The 24,197-nt window shown below is 46.6% G+C and overlaps 1 protein-coding gene across 4 annotated transcripts in view; it reads left to right on the forward strand.

The window, feature by feature from the left end:
- Positions 1–22,142, forward strand: part of SLC11A2 (solute carrier family 11 member 2) — a 36,954-nt gene extending 14,812 nt beyond the window's left edge. For all 4 annotated transcript variants that reach the window (XM_037030853.1, XM_037030855.1, XM_037030854.1 and 1 more), the window contains exons 2-17: positions 1,038–1,091; positions 2,574–2,719; positions 3,267–3,392; positions 3,788–3,907; positions 5,721–5,827; positions 6,348–6,418; positions 6,526–6,593; positions 8,294–8,449; positions 9,085–9,243; positions 10,410–10,496; positions 11,622–11,741; positions 11,888–12,037; positions 12,791–12,864; positions 14,003–14,156; positions 15,634–15,687; positions 20,936–22,142. In XM_037030853.1, the coding sequence (XP_036886748.1) occupies positions 1,038–1,091; positions 2,574–2,719; positions 3,267–3,392; positions 3,788–3,907; positions 5,721–5,827; positions 6,348–6,418; positions 6,526–6,593; positions 8,294–8,449; positions 9,085–9,243; positions 10,410–10,496; positions 11,622–11,741; positions 11,888–12,037; positions 12,791–12,864; positions 14,003–14,156; positions 15,634–15,687; positions 20,936–21,013 (1,724 nt within the window). In that variant the 3' untranslated portion in view covers positions 21,014–22,142. The remainder of the gene's footprint in view (positions 1–1,037; positions 1,092–2,573; positions 2,720–3,266; positions 3,393–3,787; positions 3,908–5,720; positions 5,828–6,347; positions 6,419–6,525; positions 6,594–8,293; positions 8,450–9,084; positions 9,244–10,409; positions 10,497–11,621; positions 11,742–11,887; positions 12,038–12,790; positions 12,865–14,002; positions 14,157–15,633; positions 15,688–20,935) is intronic.
- Positions 22,143–24,197: the final 2,055 nt, after the last annotated feature.

The following is a 24,197-nucleotide window of genomic DNA, read 5'->3' on the forward strand; positions in this document are numbered from 1 at the left end:
GATCAAAGAGAGTTCTAGATCTCTGCCCTTAAAAACCCCTGGCCCTGGTCAGGGGGCTCAGTTGACTGGAGTCCTCCCCATACACCAAGGAAATGCTAAGGGGTTGAATCCGGGTCAGGGCACATGCAGGAATCCACCGGCAAGTGCATGAATGGGCGGAACAACAAATCGATGTCTGTCTGTCTGTCTGTCTCTGTCTCTCTCCCCCAACACTTCCCCCTTCCATTCCTCTTTCTCTCTAAAATCAGTAAAGGAATAAAAATAAAAAGACTCATAAAAATGGGGAGAAATCAGCCTGGTGTTAAATTTGAGTTAATCTGCAGGCCCAGCAGAGACTGGTAAATTGCCTAGCAGCCTCTGTGTGGGAGCTTATTAAAAAGCATTTGCCTTGCCCTGGCTGGTGCGGCTCAGTGGGTTGAGCCGGGGGTCAGGGGGTGGGGCCGAGAACCTGGGGGGGGGGCGGGCCCGAGAACCCAAAGGTTGCACTTTGATTCCTGGTCAGGGTACACACCTGGGTTACGGGTCAGGTCCCCAGTAGGGGGTGTGCAAGAAGCAACTGATAGATATATCTCTTGCACATTGATATTTCTCTCCCTTTCTTCTCTTCTCTCTAAAAAATAAATAAAATCTTTTTTTTAAAAAAAGCATCTGCCATGCACATTGGGACCGATTTGGTGCAGTGTCCTAGTTCTGGGAAATTGGGCATGGCCAGAAAGGGGGCCGTGCTGTGCTCACCACTCCGAGCACGGTGGCAGGGAACCCAGTGCAAAATCATTCATAGATGCCTGTTTCTAAAGGAAATCCTATTTGCTTCAGTTTGGTTTTGAAGTCTTGCCAGCAAAAACATGATTAAGACTTACATTTTTTATTAAATATCTCTTATACCATGAAAACTGTAATCATTTTCAAGGTTATCTAATTCAGTAGAAGAATAATTCTTTTCATATAATAGGGGTTAGGTTGTACAGAGTACAAAATGCTGTTTTTGAACTTGTTAGTTCTTATTAATTCCTCTCCCTCCCTTTTCGGCTTTCCAGAATCCTATTCTAAGAACACCATGGTGCTGGGTCCTGAACAGAAGATGCCAGATGGTAATTTATAGTTTTTGTGTTATTGTCTAATTTTTATTTGGAATTAGGCTGAAGTCAATAACAGAAGTTTACCATATTTCCCTTCTCATTGTCTAGTCCAACAAAAATTGTCCCCATTTCCTCTTCCCCAGCCGACAGAAGCTTCATGGAGACCTGCTCCACACAGAAGTCACCATCCGGTGCCTTGGGCTGTAAATGAACATGGCTTTGTAACCACAGAAGCCTGCTTCATCTTGTTCCCAGTTCTGAGATGGGCCAAGATTAGCTGCAAGATTGGTTTCTGTAGCAGTAATGCTTGCAAAGGCAGTGTTATTCACAGACCTTCACAAAAACCTCTAGAAAAACTGCTCTGGTTGCTGATGGCGTTTCAGATACGCGTGGAGCAGTACAGTTTTGAGCGTGCACCTTGTGCTGTGTATTCAGTTAAAGTTCCTTGGCCGCTTTGACCCATCCTTCCTAATTCTCAATTTCCCCTTTAGGATTTCCACTCCTTTTTTATAATTTTTAAAAATAAGTTCGGGGCCACTTAAGGTAAAGAGGATTAGCTTCTGCTTTTTTTTTTTTTTTTGTATTTGGAGGTTGTAAGGATTTCTTGGAAACACTGAGATGAGAGCTTTGTGGCTTGAAATAGCCATTTGAAGGCTACAGCAAACTGGATTTTGTATCTTCCTGGCAGATTAGCCCTTTTCTTCCAGTCCCTCCCCCCTTCCCTGCCCTGCATTTAGTATTCACCACAAAATGCCAGGCTCAGGGAAACACTGATTTATCAGTCTCAGATGAGTCCTCCTATCACGAGGGTCGCCCTGTGAGCGCCACACCACAGGCCTTAGTCAGGCGGCAAAGGGGTTCCTGCTCCGTGGTTTTCCCTGCAGCTTCAGATTGTAGCCTGAAGCGTGGCAGGGTTTTGCAACTTCCACATTTTTTGAGGAGCCTATGGGGAATGTAATGGCCAGGGATGTTTCTTTGCGTGAGTCCTGCCAAATATTGGGAGGGGCGGTCACTAGACTGACCTGGTTTCTTTCTTCTAAAAGTTAGGATTTTAGGCTAGCAGTGAGGCTAGTCTGGAGACGTTATATTTGAGCCCTAGACATTAGGTTTTTTTGGAGGAGGATGAAACGGCTCCAAAATTGCCAAGTGGGAATAGGAGTAGGAAAGCAGGCAAACCACCGTGATTAGTGGTAACACTGATGGGGGCTGCGTGACAGGGGGAGGGGGTGATCAGAGGGGGTGAGAGGGAGCTTTTTTACCATAAGCTCTTCTGTATTTCTCAGATTTTCAATCCTGCGAATGTATAGCTTAGTCAAAAATTAATTTATTAAAATACAAGTAAAAGTGAAGTCTTAGGAATAAGTTGAGTTACAGTCGGGTTGGCCTTGTTCCTTTAGGGTATTAAAAATGTTTCATTTTAGTTTTACCGAAGATGAGCCATTAGTGTATTTTGTTCATTTAAAAAAGAAATCCTTTTGCAATTCGTTCATTTAGATGATGCTTCTGAGGACCATGGGGACTCGGCCCACCTCGGTGCCATCAACCCTGCCTACAGCGACTCCTCCCTCCCGCAGTCCACTGGGAGCTCCGAGCCCTTCACCACCTATTTTGACGAGAGGATTGCTGTTCCTGAGGAGGAGGTCAGGGGCCAGCCCTTGAGGGAAAAACTTACTGTGTAGGGAATACGTGAGGGATAGGTCTGCCGCAGGGCCCAAGATCAGCGGCCTCGGGTCTGATTTTGGCAAGCTGTCTCTGAAGACTGAATATTTGAATATTTGTCAAGAGAATAACTAGAAACTATTAAGGAAAATGAGGGCCTTGAAAACAGTTGCCAAGTTGTCTTAGCACTCAAGGGAAGTGCTAAGATCAAGGAAGTTTGAGTTTTATGTTCCTTTTTTACCATGGCTTTTGTCGCACTCGGGTCGTGGTTGGGCACCAAGGTACTGGTGTTGTGTCTCAGGCTGATGGAAAAGAGCAGGGTGGGGGAGGGGCTCTTACTTGGGTTGGGAAGTGGCCAGCTTACTGATAAGAAATGGGTAAGATGGAAGTGAAATTTGGACATGGCCACATTCCAGCATCCTAAATCCTTTGTTCTTGTGAGGCTCATGTTTTAGAGTTTTCTGTGTTATGATAAAATAGATAATTAGTGGGAGGTGATAATCGGCTCTCTCTCTTCCTCTCCTATAGTACTCTTGCTTTAGCTTTCGTAAACTCTGGGCTTTCACGGGACCAGGCTTTCTTATGAGCATTGCCTACTTGGATCCAGGAAACATCGAATCTGACCTGCAGTCCGGAGCAGTGGCCGGGTTTAAGGTAAACACCTGGTCCTACCTGTGTCCCTTTGAAACACTCACGGCACACTTTCACATCCTTTTCTGCCTGCAGACATCAGCCTCTAGACCTACATGCAGAGACTTCACTGGCAGGGACACTTAGGTGAAAAGCACTTTCCCACTTGTTTTTTTTTATTTTATTTCACCCACATAATTTCCTTGAATAAAGGAGAAACTGCAGATGGGAGAAACCAAGGCTCGGAGAGGTACAAGGAGATGTACCAGGCTGTGTGCAGCCCCTGACACAGAACTCAGGTCATTTGGTCCTGACCTGGGCTCTTCCCTGAATGCAGTGCTTCCCATTCACGTCGCCAAACACCCAGGCAGCCCCTCGACTGTCTAATGAGTGCTCTGCTGGGGTTTGTTCTTCTCTAGTTGCTCTGGGTTCTCCTGCTGGCCACCGTCGTGGGGCTCCTGCTGCAGCGCCTGGCAGCGAGGCTGGGAGTGGTCACTGGGATGCACCTTGCCGAAGTGTGTCACCGTCAGTATCCCAAGGTGAGCAGCGTACCGTCCTGTTTGTCACTCATGTCACGGGAACCTGTGGCCTGGCAGTGTGTGCTGGCCCCGCTGCTGTGCACTGAAATGGTGAGGGCGTGGGGGTCTGTGGCCCCGAGGACTGGGGGTCTCGGGACGTTCTCTAGCCCCTTCCTGCTGCCCAGCCACGTTTCTACACTCCTTAAAAATCTAACTCGATTCACTTTTTCCCAGGAAATTTCCTTAGACAAGTTCTGTTGAGTGAACATAACCCATCCACTCTGCCGTCCGGCATCTCGTAGTGCCCATTCCGGGGCAGGGGTGGGCTGCCTGCTGAGCACGTTCGCTCAGTCTGTCACTTTGCATTCTGTGTATTTTCTTTTTGTTTGGCTTCACCATTGGTTTGGAAAAATTTTCTTCTTTATAGCAAACTATTTGTGGCAGGATCTTTGGATTTATTAGTAATTACTTTCCAATTTACCCTGACCCCGATGTCACACTGTCCTGTGCAGCCGCCTCCTGGACACTTGGTGCCCTTTGTCCTGCCACCTTGGGCAGGTGTGGAGCCTGTGTCTGGAAGGCATCTCTGGCGGAGCTTTGCCTTTGGGTGAGGTCCTGCTGAGCTGCTCTGGTTTTGCCTAAATGTTTAATCTCCTTTCCTGGCTGTAAGAAAGTATCTTTATTTTTTGTTTCTTATATGCTTTTTGGAAGAGAAACTTATAATTTCTTTTAGTTTCTCTTTCTTTATCTTAACTGTTGTTTCTTGTGGCAAATTTTTGGGTGGTAGATACCTGGTAGTGTTCTTGTTCTGGCCTCCATGAGCCAGCATGAACTAAATTTGTCTGTCACCTGTGTTGTTTGACCAGATTAGTTTACTATCTTGTTATACAGCACCAATTCCAACCGATTTGCCCTGAGTCCCCTTTGCATATCTGCCCTGTTTCCCTTGTTTTCCTGTTGCATTAGGTCGGACAGTAGCCCCGGCCAGGTAGCTCAGTTGGTTAGAGCCTCAATATACCTAGGTTGTGAGTTCAGTCTCAAGTCAGGGCACATACAAGAGTCAACCAATAAATGCATAAATAAGTGGAACAACAAGTTTCCCCTCCACCACCATCCCTTCTGCCTTCCTCTCTCTAAAAATCAATTGAGGGGGGAAAAAAAGGATAGCCCTGGTCTTTTCCCATTTGTTTTGTCTCTTCAGCTGGAGTCAGGATGGATATTTTCTTCTGTAGTCATTCTCTATTTTCTCCTGAACAATATTTTGACCATATCAGCTTCCTTTTTTCTAAAATCAAGATTTGATTTATTTACTTACTTTTAGAGAGAGGGGAAGGGAGGCAGAAAGAGAGGGAGAGAAACAGCAGTGGGTGAGAGATACATCCAGTGGTTGCTTCTTGCACGCCCCCAAGTGGGGACCTGGCCCGAAACCCAGGCACGGTGACCTTTTGGTTCACAGGTGGCGCTCCATCCACTGAGCCACACCAGCCAGGGCGATTTCCGCTTCAGACTTTCAAGACTGTTTTTAGGTGGGGAATTAAGTGGAAATTAATGGATGGAAATTCTCTTCCTCTCTTGAATGGAAGGAAAAGGGAAGCAACCAGGATCAGTGGCCACCCAGACCTTGACGGATAAGCACGGCCACGTGAAAGCAGCCCTGCCTTCTCTAGCCCGGGCCCACAGGGATGGGGCAGGTGGAGCCCAGCTGGCACTTCATCTCTAGACCAAAGGCTTAAAGGGGGCTTTGTATGGGTCCATTCCAAAATGTGATTTTCAAACATGGGGGAGGTTCTTAGAAATGATTCATTAGAACCATGTCCTTCTGCTTGATGTGCAGGTCCCACGAATTATCCTGTGGCTGATGGTGGAGCTGGCGATCATTGGCTCGGACATGCAAGAAGTCATTGGCTCGGCCATTGCCATCAATCTCCTGTCTGTAGGAAGGTGAGGGGGTTTCCCTGTACAAAGTAATCAATGTTTTTGCTAGATTTTAAAGCAAATATAAGAACAAAAACCCAACTCGTTTTCAGTTTTCAAGATTCAAGGTTATTGTATTTCCAGTGGAACCAGTCTGGGACCACCTTCCTCCCTGCTGGCAGACGCAGGCTCTCCATCCGCCTGTGGCGGATCACATGTGCTCTGCTGTGCAGTGTGTGTTTAGTTTGTGTGTTGCAATTATTTAATTTCATGTCAGGTTATCCCACTAGACAGTGAGCTCCTTGAGGGGTAAGACCCATTCTTTTCAGCTTTGCACCCTAAGTGTCTGGCGTAGTAGACAGTCAGGTTTGAATGAACATTACCAGTTGCTGCTGTGAGCCTAAACTTGCCGAGGCCTGGCCTCCTGCACTGTCTCCTCTCCCCCGGGGCCTTGCTTCTCCCGCTGTTGCTTATATGGAGGGCTGTGGGGAAGAAAGCACTTCTCAGTGTTTCCTTTCTCTGATGTCTGTTTCTTATCTCCGACCAGGATTCCCCTGTGGGGTGGAGTACTCATCACCATTGCAGATACCTTTGTATTTCTCTTTTTGGACAAATATGGTAAGTAGAGCTGGAATAGAGGGGTTAAGCCAAGAAGCTACTTCCCCGTCCTGTGGCTGACGGGGAAGTCTGTGTCCTGCGGACTCACTGCTGCATTTCCCCTTTAGGCTTGCGGAAGCTGGAAGCATTTTTTGGCTTTCTCATCACTGTGATGGCCCTCACATTTGGATATGAGGCAAGTGTTCCAGGCTATTCATTAACTTTATAAAACAAAAAATTTTTTTGCCTTTATTGTAAAAGAATAATGGTAGGATGGTTTAATTTTACTGCATGTGCTCAGAAAAAGCCCGTTGCTTCTCCTTGTTCGCGGCCCGAGGTGATCTCTGATAACAGTTCACCGTTCACTTGACCCAGAACTATTCAAAGTCATGCAGATAAAGAGGTTCAGACCTTTGTGTTCATTTTAAGAGCACTTGTGAGGCTGCCCTGGCCATCGGGGGTTGGCAGATCAGACAAGCCGTTGAGTGTCTGAGGCTGTCACTTTACAGAAGCGATGTGTGCTGTTCTGTTGGGTCGGTGGCCCCAAAAGAGTGCCAGCTTCTTGCTGTACGCACTAAAAAATGCAGAGTAATGCACAGTTTAAGGGTTTAGGTATAGAGTCTCTGGTCGCTGAGCACATCCAGGTGAACAAAGCTCCCGAGATGCGGCCCAAAACCAGCAGAGCCTGTGGGCGGACTCACCCACACAGGGGCTCTCCCTGCCACACCAGGAGGGTCCTGCTGAAAAAGCAGGTTGCTCCGAAACCAGAAGAGGAGGTTGCATAGGAGCGTAAGATATCCCGGAAGAAACTGAAGAAATGAAAACTTAGGGCCCAGAAGTAAAATCAACATAAAATAAAAAATGTTAGTAAAAGTAAAAGCGGGGCTGTGGGGGTGATGAAAAGAAAGAAAAAGCCAATTAAGCCTTGGGCCAGTTTTGAAGGAATATTATCTATAGCAAACTCTAGTATAGTATCCAGGAAGATCTGCAGGGACTTCTGTGTCTAAAATGACCAGGTTTTCTAGGACCTTCTAGACAATCCCCTGGTTCAAAATTGGCCATCTCGGCAAGAGAGCAGCTTTGGGGAGGGTTAGAGAGGGTGTTCATTACAGGGTGGTTCTTGGCTGTTAACTTAGAGGGGTCTGTGTTTGCTCCTTCTGGTGTGTCCCAGCTGCAGCCTGAACGCTCTCTGTGTTGGAACTACAGAGGGTATAGTGGCTGTGTCCTGCTCCTGCCCTCGCCCACACACTTTCAGGAATCAGCATCACTGTGTGCGGTAATAGCACCTTTCTGTGTCCAGTTTAACTGATTCTGTTCGTAGGTCTGGCTAGACTTTCATAAATGCATCTGAGCTATAGATTAGATTATAATAGATACAGATTAGATTATAGGGGAGTTTATACAGTTTGGTCTAAGGCTTTCAAGAGAAATGCTAAATCAGGGAAAAATGTTTATAAATGAGTCAGCTTGTGCTAGAGGCAAACAGTGATATTTAGATGAATATAGGTGAGCAGGAGCCTAAGTGTGGATAATTAAGAATTGACCATAGTCTTGGGTCTGTCTCATAGGAGTTACTGTGAAATTAATATTGATAAGGCCCTTAGCAGCCATTTTATATCTTAAGAGTATTAATTACATTCTCCCTGTATCTATTTCGTGTATCTAAAAGATGATGTAAAATACCTAGGTACCCCAGTGTTGAATTCTCTGATCTTGGCAGCAGGTTCCTCATACTGCATGGTTTTTGGTGGTTCCTTATTCCTCCTTGTTGTCAGAAGTTGTTGAAGAACACGGGGTTGGAGGGAAAGCAGTAAAGGATGCCGAGTGTGTCCTGGTACTGTTATTCCCTAGTGTCGGGTTCCAGGAAAGGCTAACAGTCGTTACGTTGGTGTGCAGTATGTTACAGTGAGGCCCAACCAGAGCGACGTTCTCAAAGGCATGTTTGTGCCGTCCTGTTCAGGCTGCAGCACCCCACAGGTGCAGCAGGCCGTGGGCATCGTGGGAGCTGTCATCATGCCACACAACATGTACCTGCATTCTGCCTTAGTCAAGGTGAGCAAGGCCTTGATCTCAGTGGCCTCCTGGGTAGGTCATGGGATGTTTTCCTTTGGTTGCAAGGGACACATAAGTTAGTTTACAACCGTTAGAGCCCCAAAGGAGCAAGGTGATTTTCCGTGGTTGGACATTTATAAACTCCACACACTTGGACTCTGGTTTATGACCAGAGATAGCTAACCCCCTGGAGAGAAACTGGGACTAAAGTTCTTCATAAAAGGCCTGAAAGTGTTTGTGTTTTACTCTCAAAACCCTGAGTGGTTCCAAGGGGATCAGGAGTGAAGAGCCCAACCAACCTCTCACCAGTCAGTCTCACACGGTTGTTTGCCCGGACATTTCAAAGACCTTTACACTTAAGGATATATGTTTCTTAGGGCAGGTTTTGTGGTTCTTCCAGCCACAATACCTGAGAGCTCAGCAGTCACGTAATTGCTCCTGCCCATTTGAGGAATGTGTAATGCCATCCAGGGGTCATGACGTTCTTAGTGAACGAGGATGTAAGCTGTTCTCTCACATTTCGTCTGGTCCATTGTTTGCCCTCGAGTCTTTCACTGTCTCTAAACTCATGAAACACTACAAGGGAACTTGTTCCAAAAAGTAAAAAAGAAACGCTACAACTATTATCCCTGCAGTCCCGACAGATAAACAGAGCCAAAAAGGAGGCGGTCCGAGAGGCCAATAAGTACTTCTTCATTGAGTCCTGTATCGCCCTCTTTGTTTCCTTCATCATCAACGTCTTTGTTGTCTCGGTCTTTGCTGAAGCATTTTATTGGAAAACCAACCAGCAGGTGGTGAGTAAGCCGGGGCCCCCAGTAGTCGTGAACGTGAGCGTACTGTGACAGCTGGAATCGGCTGGGAAATATGACAGGGACAAGGGGCCCAGGGGAAAGAGATTGGGGCCTCCTTGCTGTCCCCTCAGTCACCGCGCTGGGCAGGGTCAGCAGTCTGGGGCCGACCAAGCCAAGACCCGGTTTTCCTGCTTTTGGCTGATAAGGGAGATCACTCAGATTAAAGATTGCCTCCTGGGGCTTCATGCCTGCTTGGCCCTTTGTTTCCTGTTTACCCACTGCTAGCTTGCCATCCTGCTGTTTGGGGATGAGGGCAGGTTGGGAGGAGTCAACAAAACAGAAACTTGCTGGGACAAACCGTGTTGTTTTTTACTTGTCTGTCTTCCTAGTTCCTGATTTCCTATCTAGTGTGTTTTTCTTTTTTTAACTTTTTAAAAATTGATTTGACAGAGGGAGAGGAACATTGATTTGTTGTCCCACTTTTTCTTTCTTTCTTAAAGATTTTATTTATTTATCTTTAGAGGGGAAGGGATGGAGAGAGGGAGAGAAATATCAATGTATGGTTGCCTCTCATGCGTCCCCTCCTGGGAACTGGCCTGCAACCCAGGCATGTGCTCTGACTGGGAATCGAACCACAATCCTTTGGTTCGCAGGTCTGAGCTCAATCCACTGAGCTACACCAGCCAGGGCCATTGGTTGATTCTTGTATGTGCCAAGACCAGGGATTGAACTCTCAGCCTTGGTGTATCAGGATGATGCTCTAACCAACTGAGCTACCTGGCAAGGGCCTATCTAGTCTATATTTCCACTTTGCTTCCCACCGATAGTGCTTCAGACTCCTGGCGCTGCTTTGACTAAGGACTCCCTATTCTGGTGTCCTCTCGTACTCCAAGCCTTACTAAGGGCTCTCTCTTCTGTCAGCATTCGAAATGACCCAACAATGCGCACTAGTGCGGTAAATAACTTTGATGACATGGTACAGAAAGATTATGGAGGGGGGGTGCGAGTGGTACTGCCCATCTTTGCCCGTCTTTGCCTATCACAACCCGTGTCCAGTGTCTTACCTACAGGCTGAGTCTCGTGGGTGACTTGTGAGTGATATGTAGGAGACCTCTTTCCTGGTCCTTGCCTCGAAAATAAAAGTTGTCCGAAATGGCTTTCTTTTCCAGGTTGAAGTCTGCAGAAATAGCAGCAGTCCCCACACCGACCTCTTCCCTAACGATAACTCGACACTGGCCGTGGACATCTACAAAGGGGTGAGCCTGTTCGGACGGGTGTTCTTCGCCTCTGGGTCGACATTCTTCACCGAGTGTCTGGTCTTTTCTGTGGGTTCACTTCCGAGTTGAGCATGTCTTCTTTGGGGTGTCATTGATTTCAGAGGTCCAGATGCTAGACAAGCATTTTGGACTACACAGAAGGAATAGAGGATCAGCTAAACAAATGAATTGTTTCAGCATTCCCCAATCTCGTGTTGGTAGTGCAGTGCTCTACAGGATGGTGATTGGGGCGGCCACAGAATGTATGTCTGGCAAAGGGCTCTTTACCGGGGTCTCCCTTACATCCTGAACCTCCAAGGGTCAATTTATGTAGCATTTCCCAAAATTATCTGACCTTTTCACTCCTGGTATCTTCTTCTTTTTTTAAAGGTCTTATTTATTTATTTTTAGAGCGAGGGGAAGGGAGGGAGGAAGAGAGGGAGAGAAAGTGCAACTGCTTGCCATTCATCTGAGCCCTGACCTGGGATGAACCCGCAGCCCAGGCTTGTGCCCTGACTGGGAATCAGCTGGCGACCTTTCGCTGCATGGGATGACACCCAGCCCACCGAGCCACACTGGTCAGGGCTCCTGTTATCTTCTAAAATAGTGTGTTAAGCAATATAATTTGGGAAATATAGTGTAGACTTTTTAAAACTATAGTTAGGCTGTAGGTTGAAGATGAAAGCTTTAGGAGCCTGAAGTAAAAAAAGGACTAGGCTGCCCTGGCTGGTGTAGCTCAGTGGATTGAGCACAGGCCTGCAAACCAAAGGGTCGCTGGTTCGATTCCCAGTCAGGGCACATGCCTGGGTTGTGGGCTGGGTCCTCAGTGGGGTGTGTGCAGGAGGCAATCACACGTTGAGTTTCTCTCCCTCTCTTTGTCCTTCCCTTCCCCTCTCTCTAAAGTAAATAAATAAAACCTTTTTTAAAAAAGGACTGGGCTGAGGAATGAAGAACCATCCAACAAAGTTCAGGTTGAAAGCTTTTCAGATGAGGGCAGGACCCGAGTTGAGCTTCTGGGACAGTGCGCTGCACTCAGGAGCTGGGAGCACAGCAGAGCAGGGAGAAGTGCCGTGCTTGGTGTCGTCTGAGCAGTGTGCTGACACACACTCCCCCTCGCCTTCCCAGGGTGTTGTTCTGGGGTGCTTCTTCGGGCCTGCTGCCCTCTACATCTGGGCGGTGGGGATCCTGGCCGCGGGACAGAGCTCTACCATGACAGGAACCTACTCGGGCCAGTTCGTCATGGAGGTATGTGCTGTTTTGACTGGTAAAGACTAGAGAAAATTGTCCTTTTGTTCCTTATTAATCCCATGCTCTAAGGTCTGCCTGAGCCTCTCCAAACCCTTTTAGTATCCTGTTCCAGACATTCATCCTGCCTCTGTGTTTTCTTCTAGGGGTTCCTGAACCTGAGATGGTCACGCTTTGCCCGAGTGATTCTGACCCGCTCCATTGCCATTGTCCCCACTCTGCTTGTTGCTGTTTTCCAAGATGTGCAACATCTCACGGGGATGAATGACTTCCTCAACGTCCTGCAGAGCTTGCAGGTGAGGAGGGAGCAGGGGAAACTCACGTCGCATTTAGTCAGGCAGCACTGTGTGTTGCCCTTAGGCTCTGTGCCTCGTGCCAAGCGCTCAGGAAAATTTAGCCTGGCCTCAGTCTGCAGTAGATGTACAATCTATGAAGTTCCTGGCATCTGAAATGTCTTAGTTTTTTTTTTAAGCCTGTTGAATGGGAATTATAAGCTATAATTATATGTAGAACACAAAATTATTGTTCAAGCCAAACAAATACTTTGTTTAAAGATTTTATTTATTTACTTTTAGAGAGAGGGGAAGGGAGAGAAACATCAATGTGTGAGAGAGATATCAATCAATTATCTCTCAAACGCCCCTATCTGGGGACCTGGCCCACAACCCAGGCATGTGCCCTGACTGGGAATCGAACCAGAAACTCTTCAGTTTGCAGGCTGGCACTCAATCCACTGAGCCACACCAGCCAGGGCAAGCCAGGCAAATATTCAATGACATGTAGGACACTCCTAGGTCCTAAGCAGGATAAGACAAGGCAGGTACAAATGTTTGTAGAAACACTTATGATCATAATTGATGCGAGGTTCGTGATAGCTGTACAGATTTCAATGTAATGCTTGAGCATTTGGGATGACAGTATAATTTCTCCTGGAGTACATGAGGTAAGGTCTGTGTTTCCCTTTTCCTCACAGTGCTGCTCTCTGGGGTGATGATATAAGGCCCCCCTGTAGCCCCATCTGATTTTAGTTTTGTTTTGTTTTTTTCCAGCTTCCCTTTGCTCTCATACCCATCCTCACCTTTACGAGCTTGCGGCCAGTAATGAATGACTTTGCCAACGGCATGTGAGTGCACACCTCTCAGTTCCCCAAAGTTCTGTGGCAGGGGGCGGGGGGATCTTTGTCAAATAGGCCAGTAAAGAGAGACACGTGGGGGTTTGAGAGGTGGTTGATTGTGCTGCCCCCTCAGTCTCTGGCTTAGAAAATGGAGACTGTGAATGTAGTGAGGGAAAGCAAGGACATTTTTATTTGCTGGGGGAGAAAGTAGCTTTTAGGTCTTTAACTCTTTAGCACAGCTGTGGAAGTGTAAAGCATCTTAATTTCATGTTCATGATCTGAAGAGAAAGGTTTAAGCTTATGCCTTTTATATACATCTTTAAAGGGTATGAAGGTAGTTGAAATGACTTTGTGTGCATGTCTAGAGACTCATTACTTACTCTATTTTTATGTCTCTAGGGACTTAATAGGAGTTACTTGATAGCATTTTTTCCCTTTTTCCATATCAGTGTCTAATTTTGGCTCATTTAACCACATGTGGGATGTGTTAAGAACCATTTTTCAGTTCTTTTTATTCTTTATTTTGAAAGTACATTTATTAAAGCTGGGGACAGTGAAACAGGAGGGCTTAGCATAGAAGAAGCAACAGGAGAGAGCCCGGTGGGGCTGCCTTGCTCACTGGGAAGGCAGAGAAAAGGGGGCCTTGGAGAGAGGTTCAGGGAGGTTAGCCCGGGAGGAGCTGCTTCCTGTGGCTCTATGGTTGCAAGTCTCATGGGGTTGTTCAGATTTCAGCAGACGCACACCCTGGGGTGGGGTGGGGGGCGGGGAGCGGAGGGGAAGGGAAAGGCATGGGCATGTTACCAGGAAGGGGAACATGGCTATCTGGAAATGCTTCTTTTTAAAATCATTTATTTATTTGTTGGTTGGTTGGTTTGTTAGGGAGGGAAAAGGAGGGAGAAAAACATTAATGTGTGGTTGCCTCTTGGGCACCCCCTACTGGGGACCTGGCCTGCAACCCGGGCATGTGCCCTTATCTGGGAATTGAACCAGCGGTTTGCAGGCTGGCACTGAATCCACTGAGCCACACCCAGCCAGGAATGGGAATGCTTCTTACTCCTGTGCTCTGTGCCCCACAAGGTACAGTGTCCTTTGCTGTTTGTGGACAGGTTAGGCTGTTCTGCCAGTGACTGTGCTGCTTCTTTTACAGAGGCTGGAGAATTGCAGGCGGGATCTTGGTCCTGATCGTCTGTTCCATCAACATGTACTTTGTCGTGATTTACGTCCAGGAGCTAGGGCACATGCTATTGTACGTGGTGGCGGCTGTGGTCAGCGTGGCCTATCTGAGCTTTGTGTTTTACCTGGTAAGTCTAGCTGTGGGGGTGAGGGGCATAGGCATCGGGGCAGCAGAGGTGGGGCTGACATGCAGAAGGCACCCAAAAGAGCCCGTGACAGTCCATCTCTAGGTCATCGAGGTAATTTACAGGGACTTGTTAAATCAGCTATGGCTAAACCATATATCTATGTAGGGTTAAACAATATTTTTAACCATATAATTTGCTTCCTAAGAGCTATCATCTTTCTATTTCTGTCACTTCTGTCTTTTCCTAAAAGAGAGCGTAGAAACTAAAGGAAGAGGAGCTGGGGGGGTGGGGGGTGCGCGGTGGGTCCCGGAGCCTCACGTTGGCCCCGTGTAGGTTCGCGCCCTTCTCACCCGGCACTGAACAGCCTCCAGTAGGAGGTGAGTAAAAGTGGCGGTCTCACACTGAATTGTTTTAGAATTATCTTTAAAAATGATGGTTATACAACTACATAGAAAAGGAACGCACTTAGGTATACCCAGATAATCAAAAAAGTTTCAAAATTCTAAGTAATTATATAAAAATGGTAGTAGTCCTTGTCTTAAGGTGGTAGCATGATGGATATATTCTTTATTTTCCAAATCTTCTGTAATATTCTTTATGTTAATGAAAAATGGTTGTAGTAACAACAAGAAGTCCACCTTCCTGTTCTAGGCAGGTTTCTCTGAAAAACACAAGGGTTGAGGAGTAGGGACAATGGATTTATACCACGTCTGCTGACGAGAGCAGTGGAGGGTGGGGCCGGAAACCCGCTGCTGACCCCCGCAACACCCACTGTCCCATGCAGTGCCTGCCGCAGGTGGGCCAAGTGGTGAGAAAATGGCCTCGGTGGGTGTCAGGAAGCTCTGCCTGTGCCGATACCCCCCTTTTCCCCAGGCAGGAGGCCTTGGGGACACCAGGGTTGTGCTGACCCTATAGTCTCCCAGGAAACCCAAGTAGCCGAATGATGTCCTTGACAGGAATTGTTTTTAAAATTCACTGTGGAAGTTAAGGGAATCCTCCCTCCGTGCAAATTGGGGACCAAGGTGCCGAGTTGTCCTCACGTCGTTGAAGAGCATTTTTAAGGCTGAGGGTTGATCCTAGAGGCGGTTACTGTTGTTTAGCTCCAAAATGTACTCGAAGAGCAGCTTAGAAGAATGTTTGGTTGTATTAGTCTGTCATTGCTTCCCCTCACCTGAGGAAGGGAGTAGGACTAAAGAAAAGTGGGCTTCGGGGAACTCCTGGCCCAACGAAGGAAACAAACTGCAAACTCAAAGCGGTAGGAGCGGAGGGAGCGCAGTGTTGTAACCAGCCTGGAAAGGCCGTCTGAAGAAGGCGGGTCCCAGGGTGTTCTGAAGGGGTTGCTGGGTCAGGAGAGTGACTTGGTGACAGATGCCAGGCAGAGCTGGATGTCCAAGGAGGAGAGCAGGTTTGCACTACAGCGGCACGGCGTGAGCGGTCACGGTGGGCCCCTGGGTGACGGCTGTGTTTTCTCTTTCAGATTTGGCAATGTTTGATTGCACTGGGCATGTCCTTCCTGGATTGTGGGCGCACGGTAAGCATCTCTAAAGTCCTGACCGAAGAAGCCACCCGGGACTATACTAAGTAAACACTGGATTGGCCCTTCTGATCCGCGTAGCCATCAGAGCCAGTGTGTTTCTATGGTTTACTGTGTGAACATAGCCAAAAGTATGTGCTGTTGCACAGACCGCGTTTAGGACTCAGCTGTTAGTTGTGGAAGACATTATTTCACATGTGTTTGAAAGACGGAATTTTTTTTCTAACTGACCTCTCCGCACCTGGGGACTGGATTGGATGGGACCTTTGAAAAGCTGACGATCTGCTGCTGTTGTTCTAACACTAAACTCTTCGGGAGGTGCTGAAGGGAGAGTGAAACCTCCGATTCTTAACTAGGCTGTACACTAAAGAAAGAATTTGGAAAATGCAATGCATTTCATAATGAAAGTGCAGCGTGGGTAGGCAGATTTGTTTATTAAAGATAATGGATTGTAAAAGGCTGAGAAATACTTATGCATGCCCTTTCAATTATTTCAATTATAAAAAAGTTAAATCTCCACTAGAGTGGTTTTATCCATACTAAATATAAAATTATGAGACATCTACCTCCATAACATTCAGAATTCTTTAGATTTCTCAGTGGAAGTTAAGAGGAGTAATAAAGCATAAAGGTGATAAATGGACAAATAGCAAAACTCACCTGTAGGTGGGGGCTACCAATCACCTTGAAAATCGCCTAGAGATCACAAAATCACAAAATCCTCCGAGACTGAATGCTTACCAGGATTTTCTGGGCAGTACCAATTTCAGTAACTTCTATGTCTGTACACAGCACTTTCCTGATACTTAGTCTCAAGCATATATAGTTGCAAAACCTTCACCTTCCTCCTCCAGGAGGGTGGTAGAAAAAGATGGTAGTATGTATAAACTGATGTTCTCATGAGCCTTTGAGAAAAGAGAAAAGACTTGAAAGGAGAAGAAGAGCCACCTGTTATATTCGTAAAAGCCACCTCCTGCCAGAACCATCATGTTTCCTGAAGTGTGCCCACGACGACTTGCAAGGCAATCTCAGGAGCTCTGGACCTAATGGGTGCCAAGGTCTCTCAGCAAGGTTGCGCTGGGCTGCCTCTCCTCAGCCATTCCCCTGGGAGGGAGAAACTCTGAGACCAGATGGTGGAGCTCTGGAGTCAGAGGAAATGGGTGCCTTCAGCCCGAAGCTTCTGCTCTTCAGCCGCTTGCAGCATTTTTACGCGTGGAGCCAGAGACTGTGTGATGATCTCAGATCAAATCACATTTGTCTGATGGAGATAAATAATCAAGTCTTGTATAGCTGTTGACTGGGTGAGGACAGTAATGGCAATGGTGTTGAATGACTTCCCATTTGGGGTGGGCTTTCTCTGGAGTCCTGGTGGGTGGATGTTTTCTGTTCCTTTGAGCACTGAAAGGCATTATTGTGGATATTTTGCACAGTCAAAAGTGCAGAGTGGATGGACTGTCTTCTGTGAGTCATTAAGGACCAACTGCTGTTTCACTGACACCTTTGTGTTAGCCACTCAAGTAATGTAGCACAGGGTCTTGAAAGACAAATTTCCCTAACCGCTCCTCCTCGTGTCCGCTCCTTTCCCTGGTGAGATTTCGGAAAGTGACACCTTGAGCTGCAAGGTCTGGCTACAAAGTGAAGGCCAGTCTGACCCAAACATTCTTTGTAAAGACGGTACAGAAACATTTACTTTCGCCCTAAGTCTGGGTGGGCCCAGGCAGTCTCAAAGTCATGAATATTTAGAAGCCCAGGTAAAACCTGCCAATTTCCCTTTAAAAGTTGTATTTATGACTTGGAGTGAGGGAAAATTTCTTCCCAATTCAGTGGCACTTTATAATACCGTATATGTAGTGTTTGACAGTGTTAAAACCTCCCAAACTGGATTCCACGTGGCCCTCAGCCGGGTATCGCAGCCGGCACTCCGGCCGCAGTGAGCGGCGTTCACACCTCTGGAGTCTCCCAGCGCCGTGCGTGTGTTTTGCCCATGGCTTTGTGTGGGACGTGAAGGGACACAGAGTTGGACTTCACATTCATTGGCCCTTGCTCTCCAGAAATGTGACGTGACGGAATGCTGCCACAGCATGTGCGGGGTTCACGGTGGCGCAGAGGCGCTGTCCGGCTCTGGTGAGGTCGAGCTGGTGGTTTTAGGAGCGGTTACAGCTGAGACTTTAGTGACCGTTGGACAATATGTAAGCTTGGTTTGTAATTAAAAACATTTTTCTTTTTCCAGTTTGGCTTCCTGGGTATTTTTTTAACTTTAAAAATACTTTATTAATGAGGGTCCCAACAATTTTGAAATACCAAAACATCAACTGCCAGCCGGAATGGCGTGCCAGGCCCACCCCGTCGTGTCCCCCCGTTAGGAAGGACAGCGGAATGCGTAGCTTCAGTCCTTGGAAGCATGATGGCATGCAGACACCACTCAATTCCACGCACCCAGGTAGCCGAATGGTGTTGCTATTAGTAATGGTCACAGCATCACCATGTTTAAACTTGAGAAAATGTGTTTCCCTGCCTTCTCTGCTCTAAACTGAACATTTTTCTCTCGTAGTCTTATTTCACCATTGAGATGGGAATCATATTGGCACCACTTAGTAAAAACAGAGAAGTTCAGGCACGTTGACCTGGCCCTGTCACCAGATGCATGATGGGAAAGTCTAGGTCAAGCACTTCATTTGTCCCGAGAACTCCATTTCCCCTTTTTCTTTGCTGAGCTTCTGTCTCACAGGAGCTGAGTACCCACGTGCTACCACAGATGTAATCTGGGGGCTTTGTTCTCTCCGTCCCGCCTCCTTTAGTTCTCTCTTCTTCCTTTTTAAAAAAGATTTTATTTATTTAGAGGGATAAGAGAGGGAGAAAGAGAGAAATATCAGAGTGAGAGAAACACTGACTGGTTGCCTTTTACATGTCCCCAACCTGGGATCTGGCCCACAACCCAGGCATGTGCCCTGACAGGGAATCAAATAGGCGACCTTTCTCTTTGCGGGATGACACCCAACCTACAGACTCACGCTGGCCAGGGCTATCTCTTCCTAATGTGGTTTTAATTCCAGAACTAAAATAGGGTGCAAAGTAATTAGAAGATCCCGGTTTGAGATACTCCCTTTAGGTCCGCCCTCTGGAACTCCTTCTGCTCCTTCATTGGATAGGACCAGTGAATCAAAATATGTCACCTGCTTTTGACACCTTCTGAATGTTTAAAGCAGCTCACACATTACCATGTGCCAGTCCTGGTCTAAGCACTCATGATCTCATTTAATTCTTACAACAGAAGGATCAACTTTGGTACAGATGAGGCAACTGAAAGGCCAAAAATAACTCCCAAATTATATCACTAATGGGCAACTGGCATTTGGACCTGAATAGCTGAACGGCAGGGCCCACGTTATCATTACGAAAACCATCCTACGTAATATATAGTTCACACTTAATTGAGTTTCAGATACCAAGCTTTGGTGTTCAGCAGCCCCAGAAACATGAACACACAGAAGCACTGGCTGGATATTCTGATTGTGTTAGAATATGTTTCAGCTCAAGTTGCCAACTGGTAGGCCAATTTTGTTTGGCCTGCACTAAATTTTAAGAAATGCTTTTTTGGCAGTCGTAGAAAATAGGCCGGGCGCTCTGTGCTCCTCCCTCAGAAATAGCTGAGAACCAATAGTAAGTTTGCTCATTTGTATCACCTCTCTGCCCTGGAAAGTGTTTCAGCCTCTGTCCGTGCTGCTGGGCACCGTTGCTCAATGTCTCAGCAATGTGATGCACTTCTCTGGTGGAGGGGTTCTGTCTATTAAGTCACCTCAGTGATACGCTCTGGGGATCATGGGACTAACAGTGCAACCCTTGCTCATCACGTAATGAGGAAACCCGCCACCTTGGCTCACATAGGAAAAGACTGCAGTGAATTGTCAGTATACCTGGCAATGGCCCTGGGTAAGAAGACCCTGGAGTAAATAAGCTGAAGTGTAATAAGCTTTCTGCACTGAGGCCAGGGGGACTTGATTTCCAAGCCCATCAGCTGGGAGTGGTTGTCTTGGGCCCCATCTGGACTCATCTTCACGCAGCTGTCACAAGCCTGGGAGGGGTGCAGGACCATCTGCAACATGCTAGAAATTGTTTACTGAACACTAACATGAGGGAGCACGTTAATGTGCTTGGCTTGGCGTTCACAAGGGTAGCGTTTACTTCCACTCGACGAACAAGTAGGGTAGGGCTCCAAAAGGACACAGGACCTGCTGGAGGTCATGCAAAGTGGCGGAGTGGGAGCTTTAACTCAGCTCCAGTGCCTTTCCCACTGCTCTGTAACAGGAGTGTGTTCTTCCTGTGAACCCAGTCTATGCTGAGTTCATTCCCAGACTGCTGGTGGCAAGGGGCAACGGCATTTCCGAAGCCCTGGGTGCTGGCAGTGGGGCTGAGATGAGACTCAGTGACTGTGCCACTGAGTGTATGCAGAGGAGAGAAAGGGAGCTCAATCCAGCCTCACGGATCCCAACATACACCGTCCGGGTTCTGGTTTCCAGGAGCAGAGTCTGCCGTGTGTCTGAAAAGCAGCTGAGGCAATTCTCACTCAGACTGCCGAACATTCGGGACCCAGGGGTTGTCATCTCCCTCTCTTCCCACGTGCCATTTTATGTTTTTTTTTAAAGATTTTATTTGTTTATTTTTAGAGAGAAGGGAAGGCAGGGAGAAAAACATTGGTTGCCTCTTGCACACCCCCAGCCAGGGTCCTGGCCCGTAAGCCAGGCATGTGCCCTGACCAGGAATTGAACCTTTGGGTTTGCAGGGCAACGCCCCATCCACTGAATCACACCCCTCAGGACTATTTCTTTCTTTTAATGAAGGACTTTGCTCGGGTGCCAAAGGGTGATGGGGCTCAGGACTTGGATCATCTGAAATGTGATTGCAACACACACACAGCACTAAAGAACAAAGCAGTCCATGCACTCGCCCTTAACGTCCGGATCAGGTTACCCATCCCGAGGCAAAGCGTGTAAAGAGAACAATCAAAGTGCCAGTCGTGCCAAGGGCACTGGCACTGTCTCAACCCTGAGCTACTGGGGCTCCTAGCTACTCTTTAAGTGCCGTGCCCTGTGTGTCTGTGAGCTATTTCTTCTCTGAAAGGAGAATCAGTGCATCGGTACTGAACAAAGGCCTCTAGCGATATGCAATTTATAGATACTTAGGTGCCAATTTAAACATCTAGGTGCTTACGAATCAGTCTAACCCTTCTCCACCTTCTTGTCCGCAGTGCCACCTGGGACTGGCAACTCAGCCTGAACTCTACCTTCTGAACACCATGGACGCTGACTCACTCGTGTCCAGATGATGGACAGCCTGAGAGACTGTGGGAACCATTTCCTCTTAGTCCGTTTGTGCCCAGGGCCCTATTAACATATCTCTGTTAGTTCAGAGGTGAGTCTTGTTCAATGTTCTGAACAAAAGGCAAAGACTTCCTCATGGGAAGGGTGTTAAAAGCTAACAGCTGTTCAGTGTAGGTCAGAGACCCGCTCGCCCACAGCCGCCCTGCAACATCCGGAGTTAGTTGATTGGCCTGCGAGGGCCACACACCCCATGGGCTCGTGTCTCAACGGCTGGGATTTAAGAAACATATATGTGTATGTATTGATGTAATCCTGAACGTATCAGTTTGGGTAGAGCTTTACGATGATAAAAATTGATAGACCTTTTGTATTTTTAAACAGCATCTCACTCAGACAAGTCAATGATTTGTTTAGTCTGGATGACAAGTGAAAAAAGAAAGGGACCAACGCTCTTCTTCAGCGTGAACTGGTCAAACGGACTTAGCCTTTAAAGTGGAGCTCGACGACCCCAGTTACATTTCATTCTGTTTTACCCAGACCCTCAGTAACTACTGGTACTGGCACATCATTTCTAAAGAAAATATGTTTTATGTTTCGCAATCATATCTAATCCTACTTACCAGTGTGCCATATAATTATTATCCTCCGTCGCTTTTTTTGAAATTTTTTTGAGATATGACAGTATTTTTCAAAGAGCTTAATACCTGGTAACAAGATCCAGAAACCTTAAGCAACGATCAGTTTCCAGTGCTTCATCGGGTGATGCAGCCCATTCTAGTGTTCGGGGGTCAGGTGTAAAAAGAAGGAACGTCTAGTATTGAACTGTGTAAGCCCCGACAGTTTTCTTTTCTTCCCACTTTTCTCATTAGCAGTCCAACCTCATTTCTAGGTTCACAGCATATTTCTAGGAGTGGTTATATTTCTCATGTTCAGTCTCCTAGAGAATGCTAAGCATTTTATTTCAAGATGCTGACACCAAGTAGTAGTATGAGATTAGAATGACTGGCACCTGGAAGATTAGCCCACCTGTCACCAACTGCCTGCCTCCAGGTGGGTTATAGACTGTTTGAGCCCTACCTAACCAAGACTGTTTTTCTACACATTTTTTTACAATAAAAATTTGATATTTAAAAATGGAGAGTTGTTGCATGACTACCTGAAAAGTGAGAAGACTGTCAACCCCGTGTCCGCGTTCTTGCGTGGAGGTGCGGTGGGCCGGGACCAATGGCGGCCGTCCGTCTTTAGCGGAGGGGGCTTTGGTGGGTGCTCCCCTCCACTCTTTCCTTGCCGCTCCAAAGCCATGGAGTTTGTGTGGCTCGGAGCTTCATTTTCTTCTTTCAGCATAAAAATGAAGTGTCTGACCTGTCTGCCTTATTTTAAAACTTGCTGTATTTCAACAAGACTTGTAAAAGACCCAGACAATTGCCTCTTCATTTCTGCAACGTGGCTGTCTAGGTGGCAGGGTATTCTTGAGATGGGACTTCAAAATACCTTCATTTCTACTCCAGGGGCGGGGAAATCCCTGATAAAAAGCAGCACTTTGCAACTAAGGGTAGAGTCCTTCTGATTTTTAAAAATGAAACTGAGTTAGCATCAATTAGCAGCTTTCACTTGGAAAAGAGACTTTTAAAATGAGTTTCAGTGTTTTGGTTTCTTTATACACACACCTACAGCAACTCTAGATGAATCAATATGTTGCATTTTCCTCCCTCTCTGGACAATTTTATTTCCCAGTAGTTTCATTCCTGTAGAATGGGGAAAGGAAACAACAGCAAAAAAAAAAATTGTTTTGCAACTCATAGAAAGATGAGGTGGTTGGTTAAACAGAGATGTACTTGGAGGATGTCTGTAGCTCTTCTCCGTTCTTTTTTTTTTAAAAGATTAATTTTTTTAGAGAGAGGGGGAAGGAGGGAGAAAGAGAGGGAGAGAAGCATCGATGTGCAAGAGAAACATCAACTGGTTGCCTCTCACACACCCCCAGCCAAGGTCTGCAGCCCAGGCATGTGCCCGGACTGGGAATCCATCTGGTGACCGTTCAGTTTACAGGCTGACACTCAACCCACTGAGCGATACCAGCCAGGGCTTCATCCTTTAACTGTAAGTTATTAGAAACAGACTAAAGTTGACAAAAATGTATAAGCATACCCTTCAGGTCGTACAACTCCTGCAGTCAGAAAATTTGTTAATAAACAAATTGAATCATGCTAAAACCAGCTGAAGAGCCCGATGTCTAGAGAGTGAGTCTTGGGTAAACTTTTTCCTACATTAAAAACATTTAATCATTCTGTAATTTATAATTCAAAAATCTGGATTTCTATATTATGTGATTATACAGATATCAATGTATTCAATTTTCAGAGTAGCGTGTATGCATACACTCACTCAGTCCCTGGGGCTTATTAACACCAGACAGTTTGTAAATGAACGCCCTGGCACTGTATACCCAGAGTGTCAGAAAAATGCCATTAAATCATTGTTACTGAGCACCCACTGCTACTTAACTGTGTGTCTCCTAATATAAAAGGCACTCACAGCATACCCAGGCATGTGAAATAGTTTAACTAGCAGGTGAAGGTTATAGTAGCTGATGAAAATAGCCTCCTCAGCTTTAAACATGATATTAAGCCACCAGAGCTTTGCCCCAGAAGTACTGTTCCGATTCAGGCGCTGCGTGTTAGCCCTTCACGGGGTCTTCCTGCAGTGGCCCTCCCTCGTTGCCTAAGCTCAGTGGGGAATGAGCAGCCTGCACACTCTTCTCCAAAGGTGAGAAGATGTTAGTGATTTGTGGGTTCTAATGTATGGCTGCTCTAATAAATAAATACTTTGCATTGCTTATTTCAAGCAATGCATATATTACTTTAGTTCTTAGTAAGAATAGAAAATTCTGGAACCTATTGGGTTTTGTAAGAAAAGCCGTTTCCAATTAAACACTTCAGGTAATCTGCTTTAATGCTGAGAATTTGAGAGGGTGGAATCTTTCCAGTAGCCTGATCATTTCCTTGTGTAATCGGCATCAAGGATAACATTTCTTTCCTTTTTTTTTTTAAGAGGGTCTTTGTAGGATGGCGTTCTGCGCCAGCTGTCCTCAAGTCTCCTGACCTTTACAAACGTATTAGATCCAGCTGCTGGAATATTTTCTCCAATGGAATAAAGTAGTTGGATTCTTTCCTTGCCCTCTTTTCCAAAGAG

This window comes from Sturnira hondurensis, unplaced genomic scaffold, assembly GCF_014824575.4.
Source record: "Sturnira hondurensis isolate 20B ecotype Veracruz unplaced genomic scaffold, ASM1482457v3 Scaffold0020903, whole genome shotgun sequence".
NCBI lineage: Eukaryota > Metazoa > Chordata > Mammalia > Chiroptera > Phyllostomidae > Sturnira > Sturnira hondurensis.